At 43.6% G+C, this 20,368-nt stretch overlaps 1 protein-coding gene across 1 annotated transcript in view; it reads right to left on the reverse strand.

Annotated features, from left to right (window-relative positions):
- Positions 1-13,499, reverse strand: part of TBX4 (T-box transcription factor 4) — a gene marked incomplete at both ends in the record, with an annotated part of 52,169 nt that extends 38,670 nt beyond the window's left edge. The window contains 2 exons of the mRNA XM_081346705.1: positions 8,388-8,482; positions 13,344-13,499. Coding sequence (XP_081202831.1) covers positions 8,388-8,482; positions 13,344-13,499 — 251 coding nt within the window. The remainder of the gene's footprint in view (positions 1-8,387; positions 8,483-13,343) is intronic.
- Between the last annotated feature and the right edge of the window lie 6,869 nt (positions 13,500-20,368).

Raw genomic sequence — 20,368 nt, forward strand, 5'->3', positions numbered from 1 at the left:
GGGTAGAACAACAGCTAATGACCCTCTTTTACCGGTCTACTATAGAGAGCGTCCTCTCGTACGGTATTGTGGTTTGGTATGCTGGTCTGACAGCCGCGGATAGGAAGGCATTACAGAGGGTGGTGAGCACAGCACAAGACATCGTGGGCTGTCCCCTGACACCACTGGATGACCTCGCCAGGGCTTGCTGGCTTGGAAGAGTGAGGAAAATTCTCAGGGACAACTCACACCCTGGTCGGTACCTCTTTACTCTCCTACCGTCGGGTAGGAGATACTGTAGGAGTATAGCCAGACATGGTGTAACAAGATGGTGGGTTTGTTGTCACTGTGAGTTGTGGTGGTGGGGTTGGGGGCATGAAGGGAGGCTCAGCCAATCTCAACGTATACATGGTTGTACTTTGACAATAAAGGTCCATTCATTAGGCTAGTTCCCATGATCGTTCATCCCACGGCTTAGCCTCCAGACCCCTGGTTATCTTTGTTGCTCTTCTCTGCAAAGCTGGCTGAAACAGCAGAGAAGCAAGCCGTGGTCACTGAGACCGGCTTCCTTGTTGGCCTGTCTTTAGAGACCCACCTTGTCCCATCCTTCTCCCAGAGGACGTGCCCCGCTGTCTTTCTACACAAACAGCCTGTTTTGGCAAGCCCTTGACCAACTCTGCTGGTGGCCAAGAACAAAGCAAAATCAAGGGAAAAGGGGAAGAAAAAAAAAGATATAGAAAGAAAAGCCGAGGTTAAAATAGCTCGGCGATGAAGTGCGAATGACTTATTCCTGTATAATGAAGTGCTCTCTGTGTTGTTCGGTTTGTCCCAGGAACGCCGGATCCTCGCAAATGGCTTTTAAATGAACTGTGAGAGGAGAAACTTCTGAAGATTTCCATGTTTTACAGCTGGGCTTGCGATCGTGTTGGTCGTGGGGGTGGGTGGGGATTTATTGATTTATTTGTCTCCCAGAGTCAGCCCACAGCTCTCGACTCCCTGTCAACAGGCACGGATTCAGAATGAAAGACTAACCAAGTTGAAAGGGACCTTGGAGGTCTTCTAGTCCAGCTCCCTACTCAAGCAGGGAAGCCTGTATCATTGCAGACAAATGGTTGTCCAGTCTCTTCTTAAAAACTTCCAGTGTTGGAGCACCCACAACCTCTGGAGGCAGGTTGTTCCACTGGGTTAATTGTTCTCACTGTCAGGAAGTTTCTCCTTAGTTCTAGGTTGCTTCTCTCCTTGATGAGTTTCCATCCGTTGCTTCTTGTCCTGCCTTCAGGTGCTTTGGAGAATAGAATTAGAATTAGAATAATAGAGTTGGAAGGGACCTTGTAGGTCATCCAGTCCAATCCCAACACCCAAGCAGGAGATCCTGGCAGATGGCTGTCCAGTCTCTTCCTAAAAACTTCCAGTGTTGGAGCACCCACAACTTCTGGAGGCAAGTCGTTCCACTGGTTTATTTTTCTCACTGTCAGGAAATTCCTCCTTAGTTCTAGGTTGCTTCTCTCTTTGATTAGTTTCCATCCATTGCTTCTTGTCCTGCCTTCAGGCGCTTTGGAGAAGAGCTTGACTCCCTCTTCTTTGGGGCAGCCCCTGAGATATGGGAACGCTGCTATCATGTCACCCCTTGTCCTTCTCTTCATTAGACCAGACATACCCAATTCCAGCAACTGTTCTTCATATGTTTTAGCCTCCAGTCCCCTGATCATCTTTGTTGCTTTCCCCCGCTGAACGCCACTCCAAAGATATTCACTTATGGACACCAAGTCTCAGAAGGATGTTTTTTTAAAGAGAGAGAGAGAGAGAGAGAGAGAGAGAGAGAGAAAGAGAGAGAGAGAGAGATGGAAGGAGAGAGAGAGAGAGAGATGCGATGGAGATGACATAGGAAAATAATCTGGCTGATGGAAACTATTTGAGCAAGATCAAAGGAATTTCGGTCCATGTCCCTCCGTTCCCAGGGCACCGCACTCTTCCTACGCCAGCTCCGCTTATCATACCACGCCGCTCGGCTCTGACGTGTGATATACAAAACGAGGACAGGCCCTCTTTGAAGTACAGGATTAGCCCGGGCCTGATCCTTACTCCAGAATAACAAACAATACAGGTTCAAGAGGAGTTCTCCTTGGCTAGTTCATTTGTCAGCCCCAAATTCATTCTCAGCACCCATCAGCACCCTTGAACTCGTGGCCCGTGGACAGATCGAAGAGATTTATCTGGTGGTGGAGCCCTGGCCGATAACGGGGATGGACCGTTTCTAAATTTGGAGATAAATCTAGACAGGGAGGGAGAGGCAGAGACAGAGCGTACCATCTAGGATTTATATAAACCACTGTCTTTCCCACTCCAGCTTTTCTTTAAAAACTTTTTTCCCCTTCCCTAGAAAATAGAATAGAATAGAATAGAATAGAATAGAATAGAATAGAATAGAATAGAATAGAATAGAATAGAATAGAATAGAAAATATAGAATAGAATAGAATAGAATAGAATAGAATAGAATAGAATAGAATAGAATAGAATAGAATAGAATAGAATAGAATAGAATAGAATAGAATAGAATAGAAGAATAGAATAGAATAGAAAATATGGAATAGAATAGAATAGAATAGAATAGAATAGAATAGAATAGAATAGAATAGAATAGAATAGAATAGAATAGAATAGAATAGAATAGAATAGGAATCTTTATTGAGAATAGAATAGAACAGAATAGAATTAGAATAGAATAATGAAAGAATAGAATAGAATAATGAAAAAATAGAATAGAATAGAACAGAACAGAACAGAACAGAACAGAACAGAATAGAATAGAATAGAATAGAATCTTTATTGAGAATAGAATAGAATAGAATAGAATAGAATAGAATAGAATAGAATAGAATAGAATAGAATAGAATAGAATAGAATAGAATAGAATAGAATAGAATAGAATAACAGAGTTGGAAGGGAACTTGGAGGTCATCTAGTCCAACCCCCTGCTCAGGCAGAAAACCCTATACCATTTCAGACAAATGGCTGTCCAGTCTCTTCTTAAAAACTTCCAGTGTTGGAGCATTCACAGCTTCTGGAGGCAGGTTGTTCCACTGATTAATTGTTCTCACTGTCAGGAAATTTCTCCTTAGTTCCAGGTTGCTTCTCTCCTTGATGAGTTTCCATCCGTTGCTTCATCTCCTGCTGGCTAAGTTACAGGTAGTCCTCGTCTGACGGCCACAATCAAACCCCAAACTTCTCTTGCTGAGCAAGACGGCTGTTAAGTGAGTTTTGCCCCATTTGATGACCTTCCTGGCCGCAGTTGCTAAAGGGAATCGTTGCCATTGTTAAATTAGTCACACGGTTGTTAAGCGAATCTGGCTTCCCCATCGACTTTGCTTGTCAGAAGGTCGCAAAAGGGGATCGCATGACACACACACCCCGGGGAACCTGGCAACCGTCACAATTATGAGTCAGTTGCCCAGCATCTGAATTTATGAACGTGTGACCCTGGGGCTGCTACAACGGTCGTTAAGTATGAAAAATGGTCAAAAGTTTCTTTTTTCAGTGCTGTCCTAATTTCGAGCATTCACAGAGCGAATGGCTGTAAATTGAGGACTACTTGTAGACTGTCAGATTTAAAGAGAATATTTTGCCTCTTCTAACCACTGGTTGACTTCTCTTAGCTTTCCAGCCAGGCCTCTAAATTGAGCTGGTTACTTTCTGCCCGGCAAAAAGTAATAATAATAAAAATAATTTTAAAAATCCCCTGTCTCTCCAGTCTTGACCACTCAAAGCATAACAAAGCTAAAATTAGATTTCCACTTAGCCAAAGGTAAATCTTCAAGAGGGCTTCGTAAATACTACACAAGTGGGGGCATGGTTAATGACACTGCTGAGTTTCATAAGCAATGTGCAGGTACTGTAGTCCTCAACTGACCACCCCAATTGAGCCCAAAATTTCTGTTGCTGAGCAAAACAGTCATTAAGTGACTCTCCCCCCCATTTTATGACCTTCCTTGGCACAATTGTTAAGTGACTCGCTGCAGTTGTTAAGTTTAAAGCAGGGGTCTTCCAACTTGGCCCTTTTAGGACTTGTGGACTTCAACTCCCAGAATTCCTCAGCCAGCGTGCCTGGCTGAGGAATTCTGGGAGTTGAAGTCCACAAGCAGGGGTCTTCCAACTTGGCCCTTTTAGGACTTGTGGACTTCAACTCCCAGAATTCCTCAGCCAGCGTGCCTGGCTGAGGAATTCTGGGAGTTGAAGTCCACAAGCAGGGGTCTTCCAACTTGGCCCTTTTAGGACTTGTGGACTTCAACTCCCAGCGTGCCTGGCTGAGGAATTCTGGGAGTTGAAGTCCACAAGTCCTAAAAGGGCCAAGTTGGAAGACCCCTGCTTTAAAGTAACACAGCTGTTAAGTAAATTTGGCTTCCCCGTTGACTTTGCTTGTCAGGAGGTCACAAAAAGGGGACCTGGCACCCTGCAACTGCCACAAATATGAGACGGTTGCCGAGCGTCTGAATTTTGATCAGGTGAACAGCGGTTGAGTGAAAAATGGTCATAAGTCACTTTTTTCAGTGCTCTTGTAACTTTGGACGGTCACTACAAGTAAGTGAAGGAGGACCTGTAATTGCCTCCATCAGACAAAACTGGCATTATCCAGGTTAGCAAAAGATGGGCTTCTAAGCAAACTGTCTACAAACCTTCATTGATAAGCAATCTTTTGCCCGACTGCTTTAATCAGGGTTAGTCTTGCCAATGTGCAAAGTCATCCTAGCTTATTAACTTTATATCAGCTGGCTCAACCCCAATGCATGAAAAAAAACGCACGACGAAACCAGATTCTCGGTTCAATCACCAAAAGCCACACTGAAAGCAATCTGGCACTTACAAACCCATCACAAACCATCATGACAAATAATAGCTTCTTGTCCAACTACAATTAAGCCAAAAGCAGATCAGAAGATGGTTCAACCCTCAGGTAGTCCTCGACTTAACGACCACAACTGAACCCACCATTTTGTTTGCTTAAGCGAGGCAGTTGTTAAAAATGGCGTTTTGCCCCATTTTATGATCTTGGCACTTGTTAAGTTAGTAACATGGTTGTTAAGTGAAACTGGCTTCCCCATTGACTTTGCTTGTCAGAAGGTCACAAATGGGAGTCACGTGACCCTGGCACTCTGCAACTGTCGTAAGTACATGCCAGTTGCCAAGCATCTGAAATCTGCTCACGTGATCACTAAGATGCTGTAATAGCCGTAAGTGTGAACAAGAGTCATAAGTCACTTTTTCCAGTGCCCTCGTAACTTCCAATACTCACTAAATGAATGTTTGTAAGTTGAAGACTAGCTATCACGGACAAACCCTGGTAAGTTGATATTTAATTATGGAACTTTGATTCTCCCCATCCGTTTGGCTTTAAGAGCTAAACAACATACTTGACATACTAAGAATTACCGTATGATCGCTATTGTTATTCCACGCTCTTTTTCACACATTAACCAGTTCATTCAATCCTAGAATCGTTTAAAGGACTGCAAAAAAAAAAACCACAACCTGGAGATTCGGAGGCTTAACCCACTGCCTGTTTCCCAAATAAATAAATATTTTTTTCCCAAAAAAAAGCTACTCTGGGTGCCAAGATAAAGTCATAATAAAATCCTGGAACTCAAAAAGTGCGTAGATTTATGCTTGGAGACATTCCACGTCTTGTATACTGGATCTTCTCCGTCTTTTATCCGCCAAACAGTCACCTCGTTTTATGCAAAGTTCAGGGAACTTGGTTAATATAAACTCCTTTTTCCCCCCAAATCTTTTGATGATCTTAATATGAAATAATCTCTCTGGTTCCCGCCCGCCCCGCCCCCCGCCCTCCTCCTGTAACTAAAACAGCCAAACATCGGAAAGATAGTGGGAGCATTTTAAAGATGTTTCCACTTTATAAATCACACATTCTTGGCAAACTGGCCTATTGTAGCAAGTTCTGATTTTTTTTTTTATCCCTGGGTCTAAAAGGGAGTCAAGAGTCGGTAAGTAACATCTATTACTAAGATGCTAGTAATAAATCCTGGCTAATTTATAGACCTGCTTTCTTCTTGCCTTGTGCAAACAGCAGATGAGAGTAGCAAGCTTCTGTGGTTATTCTTTTACTCTGCTTTAAGTTGGGGGTTTTTCTTCTTCCTTTTTTATGTATAAGGCAACCTCACTTTGATCGTGCCACTATCTTTTAAATCAGCCAAGCTTGGACTTCTTCAACCCTTCCCAAGAAGTCTCCTTCTTTCCTGCCTTATCTTCCTGATAAATTTCCATCACTTATTTTGCCTTCTTCGCTTGGCAATCTGCAAAGTGTTGTCATTCCTGGATGAGCCAGCTCCCTTTTTTGGAGATGAAAATGCAAAGTGGAGTGTGAGCCAGTTTGGTCTCCTGGCTAGAAATCAGGAGATGGTGAGTTCTAGTTCCACGTTAGGCATGAAAAAACCCAGCTGGGTGACTTTGGGCCAATCACCGGGAGACTGTGAGTTCTAGTCCCGCCTTATGTATGAAAGCCATTGGGTGACTTTGGGCTAATCACCAGGAGTCTGTGAGTTCTAGTGGCGTCTTAGGCGTGAAAGCTGCTGGGTGACTTTGGGCAAATCACCCAGGAGTCTGTGAGTTCTAATCCCGCTTTAGGCATGAAAGCCAGATGGATGGCTTTGGGCCAATCACCAGGAGATAGTGAGTTCTAGTCCTGCCTTAGGCATGAAGGTTGCTGGGTGAATTTGAGCCAATCACCAGGAGTCTGTGAGTTCTAATCCCGCTTTAGGCATGAAAGCCAGTTGGATGACTTTGGGCCAATCACCAGGAGACGGTGAGTTCTAGTGACGTCTTAGGCATGAAAGCTGCTGGGTGACCTTGGGCTAATCACCAGGAGACTGTGAGTTCTAGTCCTGCCTTAGGTATGAAAGCCAGCTGGATGGCTTTGGGCCAATCACCAGGAGATGGTGAGTTCTAGTCCTACCTTAGGCATGAAAGTCGCTGGGTGAATTTGAGCCAATCGCCAGGAGTGTGTGAGTTCTAATCCCGCCTTAGGCATGAAAGTCAGCTGGATGATTTAGGCATGAAAGTTGCTGGGTTACTTTGAGCCAATCTCAGCCCAACTTACCTCACAGGGTTGTTGTGGGGAAATTAGGAAGAGGAAGGAGTATTAGATATTTATGCCATCTTGAATTATTTATAAAAATAATAAAGCAGAATAAAAAAAAATTAAAAATCCAAAACAGGAATCACATGCTCTCTTAGGATCAAGATAAGGTGCAGAGGCACCAAAGCTTGGGCTTGCAATGGTAATTAACCTGCAAAATGTGGATGCTGGAACAGTCTGGAAACCGTGGTCAGGTATGATTGTAGAATAATTAATGCAAAGAATTGTAACAGTTTCGCCATCATGAATTGGTGGGAAGCAGTTCCTCCCTCTACCTCCGGGAAACATAGGCAGTCCTCGACTTACGACCACAGTTGAGCAAGAAATTCCCGTTGCTAAGTGAGGCAGTGGTTAAGTGTACGTTTCGCCCCATTTTACCACCTTTCTTGCCACGGTTCTTAAGCAAATCATTGCACTTGTTAAGTCAGTAACGTGGCTGTTAAGTCAACCTGGGTTCCCCGAAGTCACAAAAGTTGATGACATGACTCCGGGACACGGCAACCGTCATAAATATAAGCCAGTTGTCAGGCGTCTGGATCTGGATCATGTGACCACGAGGACGTTGCAATGATCATAAGTGGGGAAAATGATCATAAGTCACTTTTCCCCCCAGTGTTGTTGTCAATTTGAAGGCTCACGCAATGAATGGGTTGTAAGTCGAGAACTACCAGGATTTTCAACTAGGAAAAGTATAAGGACAATTCGATTGATCCCAGCTTTCTTCCAAGGAATTCAGAAAAGGAGCTAGGCCAGGGGTAGGCAACCTTGGCTCTTTTATGACTCATGGACTTAAACTCCCAGAATTCCTGAGCCAGCAGGGCTCAGCATGGAAACCTCTCCCTTTCTCCTCAGCATGGCTGGCTGAGGAATTCTGGGAGTTGAAGTCCACGAGTCTTAAAGTTGCCAAGTTTGGAGACCCCTGAACTAGGCCTTACACAGCTAAACTGGCTAAGCCAGGGGTAGGCAACCTTGGCTCTTTTATGACTCGTGGACTTCAATTCCCAGAATTCCTCAGCCAGCGTGGCTCAGCATGGAAACCTCTCCCTTTCTCCTCAGCATGGCTGGCTCAGGAATTCTGAGAGTTGAAGTCCATGAGTCATAAAAGAGCCAAGGGTGCCTATCCCTGAGCTAGGCTGTCCCTTTGCACCCTGACAACAACCCTGTAAAGTAGGCTTATCAGCAACAAGACATGCTAAATAAAAACTGGAAATAGAGGTAGATATTGAAACCGATTGTTGTAAAAGCAAAAGCAAGCTTACCTCCCGGCTTTAGTTATGATCATCTCGGTCCCGGCTTCGTGAAATTTCTTCCATAGCTCTTTTTCATGCAAATACACCTTGATATTCTCAATGGTCTTCCAATACATCGAGAAAGAACAAAAATTAAAAAGTGAGATAAGATGCTGGATTGTGGAAGGAGACAGTTGGCGCCTCTTCTCTAATAGAAGAGCGAGGAGTCCTCATTGGCTTGGGCCGAAACAAAGCCCTACAGGTCGTCCTCAACTTACAGCAATTTGTTTAGTGACCGTTCAAAGTTACAGCGGCACTGGAAAAAAAGGGACTTAGGATCCTTTTTCACACTTCACAGCCGTTGCAGCATCCCCCATGGTCACGTGATCAAAATTCAGAGGCTTGCCAACTGGCGTGTACTTAAGACGGTTGCTGTGCCCCGGGATCACATGATCTCATTTTGCGACCTTCTGACAGGCCAAGTCAAAGGGGAAGTCAGATTCACTTAACAACCATCTTATTAACTTAAGAGCTGTGGCGATCCCATGCGGCTAACTTAACAGCTGCAGTGATTCACTTAGCAACCGTGGCAGTAAAGGTTGTAAAATGGGGCAAAACAGCCACCGTGCTTAGCAACCGACATTCTGGGCACAGTCGGCCACTTTAAGCATGGCTGGCTGGGGAATTCTGTCCGTTGAAGTCCAAAGTCTTAAATGGGCCAAGGTTGGACACCCCTGTTTAAGACCATAGCCTTTGCTGATCTTTTTGCAGCCCAAACTTCCTTTTCTAAAAATATGGTTCCTCATTCACTGATATTTCAAAAAAGAGCAGATAGTTGTAGCTATAAGCTTTACCCTTTTGATTCTGACCCCATCCACTTCTGAAATAAGCAGATTTTTGACAGACTCTACCCTACATTTTTCTCCCTGCATGATAGGTAAGTCCTCCACTTGTGATCCAATTGGGATCCAAATTTCCATTGCTAAACAAGGCAGTGATGAAGTGAATCAGGCCCGAATTTATGACCTTTTAGGGGGGGCACAGTTGTTCAGCGAATCAGTGCAGTTCTTAAGTGAATCAATGGTCATTAAACAAATCCAGCTTCCCCGATCGGCTTTGCCAGTCCGAAGTCATCTGGGAAGGTCACAAAGGGGGATCACATGATCCCGGGATGCTGCAGTTGTGGTAAACTATATGCAGGTTGCCAAGCAACCAAATTTGGATCACGTAACCGTGAGGATGCTGCAGTGGTCTTAAGTGTGAGGACTGGTTGTAAGTCACCTTTTTTAGTGCCAATTGTGACTTTGAATGGCCGTTAAACAATTGGTTGTTTGTTGAGGACCCTGAGGATTGGGATAATTTAATCTTCAAAGCTGAGTTTGGATCCCCCATTTTAATAGAATAGAATAGAATAGAATAGAATAGAATAGAATAGAATAGAATAGAATAGAATAGAATAGAATAGAATAGGAATAAGAATTAGGAATAGAATAGAATAGAATAGAATAGAATAGAATAGAATAGAATAGAATAGAATAGAATAGAATAGAATAGAATAGAATAGAATAGAATAGGAATAAGAATTAGGAATAGAATAGAATAGAATAGAATAGAATAGAATAGAATAGAATAGAATAGAATAGAATAGAATAGAATAGAATAGAATAGAATAGAATAGAATAGAATAGGAATAAGAATTAGGAATAGAATAGAATAGAATAGAATAGAATAGAATAGAATAGAATAGAATAGAATAGAATAGAATAGAATAGAAACTGGAAGGGACCTTGGAGATCTTCTAGTCCAGCCCCCTGCTCAAGCAGGAGAACCTATACCATTCAGACAAGTGACTGTCTAGTCTTTTCTTAAAAACCTCCAGTGATGGAGCACCCACGATTTCTGGTGGCAAGCTGTTCCACTGGTTAATTGTCCTCACTGTCAGGAAGTTTCTCCCTAATTCCAGGTTGCTTCTCTCTTTGATCAGTTTCCAACCGTTGTTTCTCGTCCTTCCCTCTGGTGCTTTGGTGAACAACCTGACCCCCTCTTCTTTGTACCAGCCCCTCAGATACCGGAACACTGCTATCATGTCTCCCCTATTTCTTTTTTTCTTTAGACTGGCCAAACCCAAGTTCCTCAGCCATTCTTGGTATGTTTTGGTCTCCAGGCCTTTGATCATCTTAGTTGCTCTTCTCTGAAGAAGAAAGATACTAACAATGAGGGATCAAAATATGTGATATTTTGATGTTTTGACTTCTGCTAAGGCAGACAAGCTGATTTTTTCCTGGAATTATTCCTGAAGCCTCAGAAGCGATCTATCCCAATGAAGACAAGGCTTAGGAGTGACATGATAAGCCATCTTCCAATACTTGAGGGTTTGTCAAAGAGAAGATGGCGGTCAACGTGTTCTCCAAAGCACTTGAGGGCAGGATGAGAAGTAACAGATGGAAGCTTATCAAAGAGAGATCAAATCTAGAATTAAGGAGAAATTTCTTGACAGAACTTTGGAATCAGTGGAACAGCTTAATGTAGGGGTCTGCAACCTTGACAACTTTAAGACTTGTGGACTTCAGCTCCCAGAATTCGTCAGCCCACTGGCTAGGAATTCTGGGAGCTGAAGTCCACAAGTCTTAAAGTTGTCATAGTTGCAGACCCCTGGCTTAATGTCTATGGAGATTCTCCATCATCCAGATCATGGTTGTCCTGTAAGGTCACTGGCCCCTCATGTAAATTTGAGATACCATTAAAAATCTAATCAGGCAACTCAAACAAAGGTTTCTTGGGAAAACAGTGCTTTAGTAGAACAGCTGGGTGGCAAACAATCCGGAATGGTGGCAGAGTTACATCCATAAGTGCCACACCTTGGAAAGTTAGTAGCATGGCTTTATAAACTTTGTTAGCCAATCAAAATCAGACAAGAGAGCCATTACATTATAAGGAAGACATCAATCATTCCTGTACACTCCTTTATTCCCTTCTTCAGTACATCCCATCCCTGTACATGTTTCCCACGCTTGCATGAAATTGGTCCCTGACGCAAACGCTGATTACAGAAGCGAGATAGCAATAGTTAGGCTAAGCAATTTCTTTTTCTTCCAGTTACAGGACCCTTCAGTCCCAAAGATGCTTTTTCAGGAGGCAACGGGACTTTCTTGTTCTTCTTTGAAGACGTTTCACTTCTCCTCCAAGAAGCTTCTTCAGCTCTGACTGGGATGGTGTGGAACGGAAGGATTTATACTCCTTGCAGACGGCTGGTCATCTGCCTTCTTTTTGTATCTCAAACTGAAGTGCAAATTGTTCCTATAGACTGCAATGTTTTCTGGAAGTCCGTTCATACTCCTGCACACCCATTGGCACCACTCAGGTGACCCTGAGGACACAGACAAACCTCTAGCTGGCCTCAACGACTCTCTGAAACAATGCAAATGACCAGCAGTCTGCAAGGAGTATAAATCCTCCCGTTCCCCACCATCCAGTCAGAGCTGAAGAAGCTTCTTGGAGGAGAAGTGAAACGTCTTCAAAGAAAAAACAAGACAGTCCAGTTGCTTCCTGAAAAAGCACCTTCGGGAGTGGTTTGGGCGTCCATAGCTGGAGTCCTAAAGGTGCTTTTTCGAAAGGCAACTGGACTTTCTTTGTTTGGCTTGAAGATGTTTCATTTCTCATCCAAATTCTTCCATTCTCCACCATTCAGCCGGAACTAAAGAAGCTTCTCGGATGAGAAGCAAAACATTTTCAAGGAAATGAAAGTCCAGCTGCCTTTTGAAAAGCACCTTGGGGACAACCAGGACCTGGATGACTGAGAATCTCCATAGACATCCTAGTTGGAGGTTTTCAAGAAAAGATTGGACAGTTGTTTGTCTGGGATGGTATAAGGCAGGGGTAGGCAAGCTTGGCTCTTTTATGACTCGTGGACTTCAACTCCCAGAATTCCTGAGCCCGCATGTCTCAGCATGGAAACCTCTCCCTTTCTCCTCAGCATGACTGGCTGAGGAATTCTGGGAGTTGAAGTCCACGAGTCACAAAAGAGCCAAGGTTGCCTACCCCTGGTATAAAGACTCCTGACCTGGGCAGGGTGTTGGACTAGAAGTCCTCCACGGTCCCTTCTAGCCCTATGATTCTATGATTACAGAATTTCAAATAGAGAGAAACACGCCAACCGTTGTGACCTGATCATTTTTATTGGCATTTGTCACCAATTCAACTATGGAACTATGGAACATAGAAATTACTTTGTCTACAACAGGGGTCTTCAAACTCGGCCCTTTTATGACTCGTGGACTTCAACTCTCAGAATTCCTCAGCCAGGCATGCTGGCTGAGGAATTCTGGGAGTTGAAGTCCACGAGTCATAAAAGGGCTGAGTTTGAAGACCCCTGGTCTATAAGCAGGAACCTGACCACCAGAACGGAGCCACCTCCCAGCCATCAAAGTTGTTCCTCAGAAAATGTCTCCTCCAGGAGATCTGATGATTGACAAAGTAATTTCCCAGGAAACAAATTAGATCTTATTTGCAATTTTAACACTGCCTCTCCCCATTTCTGGATTCTGAAGTGCTGGGTCAGTCTGGTGGCCACGTTTCACAAACTTGGCAACTTTAAGACATGTGGACTTCAACGCCCAGAATTCCCCAGCCAGAAACTTTTAAGAACTATGGACTCCAACTTCCAGAATTCCACAACCAGCAGCTTTAACATGAGTAAACTCCAACTTCCAGAATTTTGGTTGGGGAATTCTGGTCATTGAAGTCCAGACGTCTTAAAGTTGCCAGGTTTGAGACACACTGGCCTGGCGTGGTCTTCTAGCTTGAGGGCTGGCTAGAGACTTCTGGGAGTTGAAGTCCAGATGTCTTAAAGTTGCCAGGTTTGAGACACACTGGCCTTGTGTGGCCTTCTAGCTTGATGGTTATGGAATTCTGGGAGTTGTCCACATTCCTTAAAGTTGCCAAGCTTGAGAAACATCCGAAAACTTCTTTCATGTGCTAATTGCTTACCTGTTCTGCATCTGGGACCTGAGGACTGTTCAGGGGTGTGCTGCTGACACCTGCGACCCCAAGAACTGGAGACCCTCCCGTGGCTTCAGCATGGGCAGGGCCCTGAGGCACCACAAACCCATCCTCCACGTCCGACAAGCTTTTCTCCTGGAGCATCTCCTGAAAGTGAGCAAGCCAACAGAAATCAATCGATTTGCTGTAGTCCAGGTGCCACCCACCAAAGAGATTCTACAGAATTGGGTTGTCCTTGCCTTCAAAGTGAAGTCAGCCAAACTTTTGCCCTTGATCACTTTCTTTTTACAGTAAATTGGTGTGTTCCCCCACCCCACCCCCAGAATGGAATGGCTGAAACGAGCTCCAAAAAGCTAAGCTGGTGGCTGTACCTGTGAGATATCCGCCTTCCTCTCTTTCTCTGCAGTGCAATGGGAAGGAGAGGTGGAGCTTTCACCGAACAGATATAGCAGTCCTTAACTTACAACCATTCGTTTAGCAACTATTTCAAGTTACAACAGCACTGGTAGAAATGACTTACGACCACTCCTCACCCTTACAACCTGTCACAGCATCCCCGGGGTCACATGATCAAACTCCAGGTGCTTGGCAACCAGCCTGCCTTTATAGCATCCCAGAATCGCATGAACTCCGTTGGCGACCTTCCCAGGGAGATTCTGACATGCAAAGCCAAGGGGGGTGGGGGCAGGGGGATATGGATTCAATTAACAGTGATTCGCTTAACAACCATGTGATTCACTTAATGGCCACATGATTCATTTAACAGCTGCAGTGATTCAATGAACAACCACATGATTCTCTGAGTAACTGCAGGGATTTGCTTAACAGCCCTGTGATTTACTTAGCCACATGATTCATTTAGCAACTGAAGCGATTCACTAAAGAACCACGTGATTCACTTAAGAACTGCAGTGATTCGATTAACAACCATCTGATTCCCTTAACTAATGTGGTTCACTTAACAGCCATAGGATTCATTTAACAACTGCAGGGATTCACTTAACAACCACGTGATTCACTTAACAGCCACATGATTCATTTAACAAATGCAGGGATTCACTTAACAACCATGTGATTCACTTAACAGCTACCATGATTTGATTAACAACCACGTGATTCCCTTAGCTAATGTGATTCGCTTGACAGCCACACAATTCATTTAGCAACTGCAGTGATTCACTTAACAACCACATGATTCTAGTCCTAATTATGGTCATAAGCTAAGGACTATGTGTACATGTCCACCAACTTCACTCCTTTGAATCTTCCTATGTATTATCCCAGTGGTCCCCAACCTTTGAGGCTTGGGGGTCTGGCTGGCGGGTGGAGAAGGGAACTGGACCACACTAGCAATGGGCTGGCACTCGCTCACACACAGCCATTCCACAAGTGACGGGCCAGCGCTCACGCGTGTGAGCACCCACCAACTCACTGCTCATGGAAGTTGACCTGCACACGTGCAGGCTCCGGCTAGCCACAGTAGTGGGGTTGGGGACCCCTGAATTATCCTATTCTTTGCCATCTTGACTTTGGTTGCCAGCTGTTTTGATGGACAGGAAAATTCTCTCCATCCATGGAAGATACTCATGTCGATGTCAACGCTGCTAATGTCGGATGTCCTTGCCTTGACAACGTATGGAGATGTGCAGCCATTTTCCTTCTTGTGTTTTACTCTTAGAATTAGAGTTAGAATTAAATGATACTGGGGGGAGGAGGAGGAATGTGCACGAGAGTTTAGCTAGACATAACAATACTGAACCTAGTGTGAGAACCAAGGTTATTGAAATAAGAGATAAGAATTGGCGGGCTGGAGAACTGGAGGGGAAGCCCGCATTTCAAACTAATTGGAGAATGTGATTTATGACTGTTAATTAGAGGAGGGAATTGTGCTTTGATACTATGTGCTCAGGGAAGAAGTTTTGGCTTCAATTATGTGAGTACCGATGCTATGCTGCTCAAATAAAGATTCTTTAAGGTAAACAATGCCTCGAAGTTCTTTGAAGAGTTTCATCTGTCAGAACCATGACGGTCAATTTCCCAGGGTTTCCCTTTTGGAAATAAAGGAAGGAGGTGGATTAAAATCTGGGCCCACCAAAAAAAGAATTCTTGGCTTACGACTCATTTGTACAATAGTCCTTGACTTACAGCCATCCACTGAGTGATCCTTCAAACAGCACTGAAATAAAGTGACTTGTGACGGTTTTTCACACTTTAACGACCCTTGCAGCATCTCCACCGTCCTGCGATCAGAATTTAGATGCTGGGCAACCGACTTGTATTTGTGATGGTCGCAGTGTCCCGTGTGAAAGTCATCTTTTCTGACTTTGTGACAAGCAAAGTCAGCGGGGAAGCCAGATGCATTGAACACTGCGACGTCACAAATATGAGTCGGTTGCCCAGCATCTGCCTTGGTGGAGCAGTGGGCTAATGCCTCCTTAAGTAACACCAGCTGCCTGCAATTAGTGCAGGTTCGCATCCCACCAGGCTCAAGGTTGACTCAGCCTTCCATCCTTCCGAGGTAGGTAAAATGAGGACCCAGATTGTTGGGGGCAATTAAGCTGACTTTGTAATAATGCCGCTTGGGTGTGTGTGAAAGCCCTAAGAAGCAGGCATATACATAGAATGAAGGCTACTGCTAAGCACATTGATTTGTGCTTCTTAGATTGTAAGCCGCCCTGAGTCTTTGGAGAAGGGCGGGATATAAATGGGATAAAAAAAGCAAACTGTGTGACTAACTTAACAACCGCATGGTTCACTTAGCAACTGTGGCAAGAAACATCGCAAAATGGGGCAAAACTCACTTAATGATTGTCTTGCTTGGCAAGGGAAATTTTGGGCTTGGGTTGTGATCGTAAGTTGAAAATCACCTCTAGTCAAGGGAAGAACAAAACTCTCATTTATCATGGCAGAATAGGAAAACCAGCAGAGCCTCTTTCCAAAAGCATAACTAGATGGAGGTAGACATTTTGTATGATTTGGAGACAATTTTATTGGCAGAGTAAAACCACACCTTGTCACAGTGTATTTACAGGTAATGGCAAGGTAGCAATAGCACTTAGGCTTATATACCGCTTCACAGTGCTTTACAGCCCTCTCTAAGGAGTTTACAGATTTAGAATAGAATAGAATAGAATAGAATAGAATAGAATAGAATAGAATAGAATAGAATAGAATAGAATAGAATAGAATAGAATAGAATAGCACTTATGTACCTCTTCACAGTGCTACACAGCCCTCGCTTTAGCGGTTTACAGGGTCGGCCTATTTGCCCCCAACAATCTGGGTCCTCAGTTTACCGACCTCGGAAGGAGGGAAGGCTGAGTCAACCTTGGGCTGGTCAGGATCGAACTGCTGGCAGTGGGCAGAATCAGCCTGCAATACTGCATCCTAACCACTGTGCCACCATGGCAAGAATAGATTAGAACGGAACGGAACGGAACGGAGTGGAGTGGAGTGGAGTGGAACGGAACGGAACGGAGTGGAACGGAACGGAACAGAACAGAACAGAACAGAACAGAATAGAATAGAACGTACAGTATATACCACTTCACAGTGCTTTACAGCCCTCTCTAAGCAGTTTACAGAGTCAGCATATTTGCCCCCAACAATCTGAGTCCTCATTTTACCGACTTCAGAAGGATGGAAGGCTGAGTCAACCCTGAGCCGGTTAGGATCGAACTCCTGGCAGTGGGCAGAGTCAGCCTACAATACCGCATTCTCACCACTGCCTCATCACAGTAGTAACAACCGTGGCCAGAAAAAGTTGTAAAATGGGGGCAAAACTCATTTAACCACTGCCTTGCTTAAGAAGGAAAATCCTGGGCTCCCTTGTGGTTATAAATCAAGGACTCCCTCTACTCCAAAAGCGCATTGCTCCAAGGTGGAAGAAGGAGCCTTCTTGGCTTTTTAAATCACCCTCGCCGGGCATATAAAACACAGTAGGCCTGACCACCCAGCGGCCTCCTTTTTCCTTATTTATTTATTTGGTTTCAATAGCGGCAGCCCACCCACTCGCCCAGATGAACACATGGAAGCGGCACTCCATAAAAACAAGCCGGACATAGCAGCCAAGCCAAATAAAAGAAAGAGAGAGAACCGTTTTTAAACAAATCGTAACGCAGGAAGAATAACCAGCAGCAACATTGGTGGAGGTGGAGGCAGAGCAGCAAAGAGGGCCGTAAAAAAGCCAGCTCTCAAATGATAAAGGCGGGGATAGAAAGAAATGCATCAAAAATGCAAATGGCGGCCCGGCCTGCAGGAGAAGCCGATATCCGTGCCAAGGTGTCACCATAAAGAAGGCCCCGGGGGGGGGGGTGTTCAATTTTTCTCAGGGCTTTGGGACACTGTGTAATCTGATCAAAGGCCTGGAGGCTAAAACATACGAAGAACGGTTGTGGGACTTGGGTTTGGCCGCTAGTCTAAAGAAAAGAAGAAATAGGGGAAACATGATAGCAGTATTCCGGTATTTGAGGGGGTCACGTTATTCTCCAAAGCACCAGAGGGCAGGACGAGAAACAATGGCTGGAAACTGATCAAAGAGGGAAGCAATCTGGAATTAAGGGGAAACTTCCTGACAGTGAGGACAATCGACCAGTGGAACCAGAAATCGAGGGCGCTCCATCACTGGAGATTTTTAAGAAGAGACTAGACATTCACCTGCCTGAGAAAGTATAGGTTCTCCTGCTTGAACAGGGGGCTGGACTAGAAGACCTCCAAGGACCCTTCCAGCTCTATTCTATTCTATTCTATTCTATTCTATTCTATTCTATTCTATTCTATTCTATTCTATTCTATTCTTTCATTATTCTATTCTGTTCTTTCATTATTCTATTCTATTCTATTCTATTCTATTCTATTCTATTCTATTCTATTCTATTCTATTCTATTCCATTCCATTCTATTCTATTCTATTCTTTCATTATTCTATTCTGTTCTTTCATTATTCTATTCTATTCCTATTCTATTCTATTCTATTCTATTATTCTATTCTATTCTATTCTATTCTATTCTATTCTATTCTATTCTATTCTATTCTATTCTATTCTATTCTATTCTATTCTATTCCATGCTACGCTATGCTATGCTATTCTATTCTATTTAGGAAAAGCTTCATATTGATTTGGTTGTTACTTGTAGAAATACTAGAAAAATGTCTATATTCAATTGTTATCTACTAAAATTGTTAAGAAATGTACTAATTTAAGGTTGATAAAAGAGGCTACTATTGGAAGAAAAGGAAAGCTACTACATGGAGTATGGAATTATAGGAACTAATTGTTATTGATTGTTTGTAAATCTAAGCCCAGACAACATGCCGTTTACCAAACATTAATGGTGATTGTGTTAAAAAATAATTAGTAAAATATATTAAAGATCCCCCTCCCCCTTCAGAAGTCAATTTGCAGCTTGTCTTTGACCTTTGCCAACTGTTCAAAGTCATAACACGGCTGATTAAAAGCAACTTATGACCCTAATTTCTCGGAATTCCGACTGTTCCAGCATCCCTATGGTCAGGTGATCTAGCAAACAACTACAGATAGTCCTCGTCTTACAATGACAACTGAGGCCCAAAATTTCTGTTGTTAAGCGAGACATTTGTTAAGTGAGTTTTGTCCCATTTTTACGACCTTTCCTGCCGCCATGGCTAAGGGAGTCACTACAGTGGATAAGTTGGTTACCCAGCTGTGATGTGAATCCGGCTTCCCCATTGACTTCGCTTGTCAGACGGTAGCAAAAGGGGATCAACCTGACCCCGGGACACTGCAACAGTCATAAGTGTGAACCAGTTGCCAAGCGCCTGACTTTTGATCACGTGATCATGGGGATGCTGCAAAGGTGGTAACTGTGAAAACTAGTCATACCGTATTTTCCGGCGTATAAGATGACTTTTGAACCCCTGGAAATCTTCTCAAAAGTTGGGGGGTCGTCTTATACGCCGGGTCGTCTTATACGCCGGAAAATACGGTAAGTCACTTTTTTCAGTGCCGTCGTAACATTGAACGGTCACTAAATGAGCTGTTGTAAGTAGAGGACTACCTCGGCTTACAACAAACCAGTGCCTACCCTGGGAAAGTGAACGGGTAAACTCTATTATCACCAGCCTTATTTCTTAAAACTCCTTCAGCAGGTTCGCCAACTGATAACGATACGATAGTTCAAACAGAAATTTGATGGACGGGAATTGCAAGCTTCTCTCCAATAACAGAAGAACATTGGAAACGCTGGAAACACATACACACAGTGCTTTTTTTGTAAAAGAAAAAGGTGCCGGAACTCACACATGTCATACAACCCGCCTTGCCTACCCTACAAGGTTCCATCCAAAAAAGGTGCCGGAACTCTGTTCTGGGGGTTCTATGAGAAAAAAAAGCCCTGCATACACATACAACCTCCCAGTGAAAAAAACAACAATCCAACCAACTTTTTTGCTTTTCAGGGGATCTTGTCCCATCTTATCCAAGAAAGTCAGCTGGGTGACTTTGGGCCCATCACCAGGAGACGGTGAGTTCTAGTCCCACCTTAGGCATGAAAGCCAACTGGGTGACTTTGGGCCAGTCACCAGGAGACGGGGAGTTCTAGTCCCGCCTTATCCGTGAAAGCCAGCTGGGTGACTTTGGGCCAATCACCAGGAGATGGTGAGTTCTAGTCCTGCCTTAGGCATAAAAAAAAATCAGCTGGATGATTTTAGGGCTATTCCCCAGAAGATGGTGAGTTCTAGTTCTACCTTTGAAAGCTGACTGAGTGACTTTGAGCCTCTCTCTCTCTGTCTCTCTCTCTCTCTCTGTCTGTCTCTCTCTCTCTGCCCAACCCACCTCACAAGGTTTCTGTTGTTGGGGAAAATAGTAGGAAGAAAGACTATTAGGTATATTTGTCAAACAGCACTTTGAGTTGTTTATAAAAATAATAATAAATAAATAAATAATAGTAATAAAATAAAAATAATAAAATAAATAATAATAAAATAAAAATAATAAAATAAATAATAATATAATATAATATAATATAATATAATA

This window comes from Vipera berus, assembly GCF_964194415.1.
Source record: "Vipera berus genome assembly, chromosome: 1".
NCBI lineage: Eukaryota > Metazoa > Chordata > Lepidosauria > Squamata > Viperidae > Vipera > Vipera berus.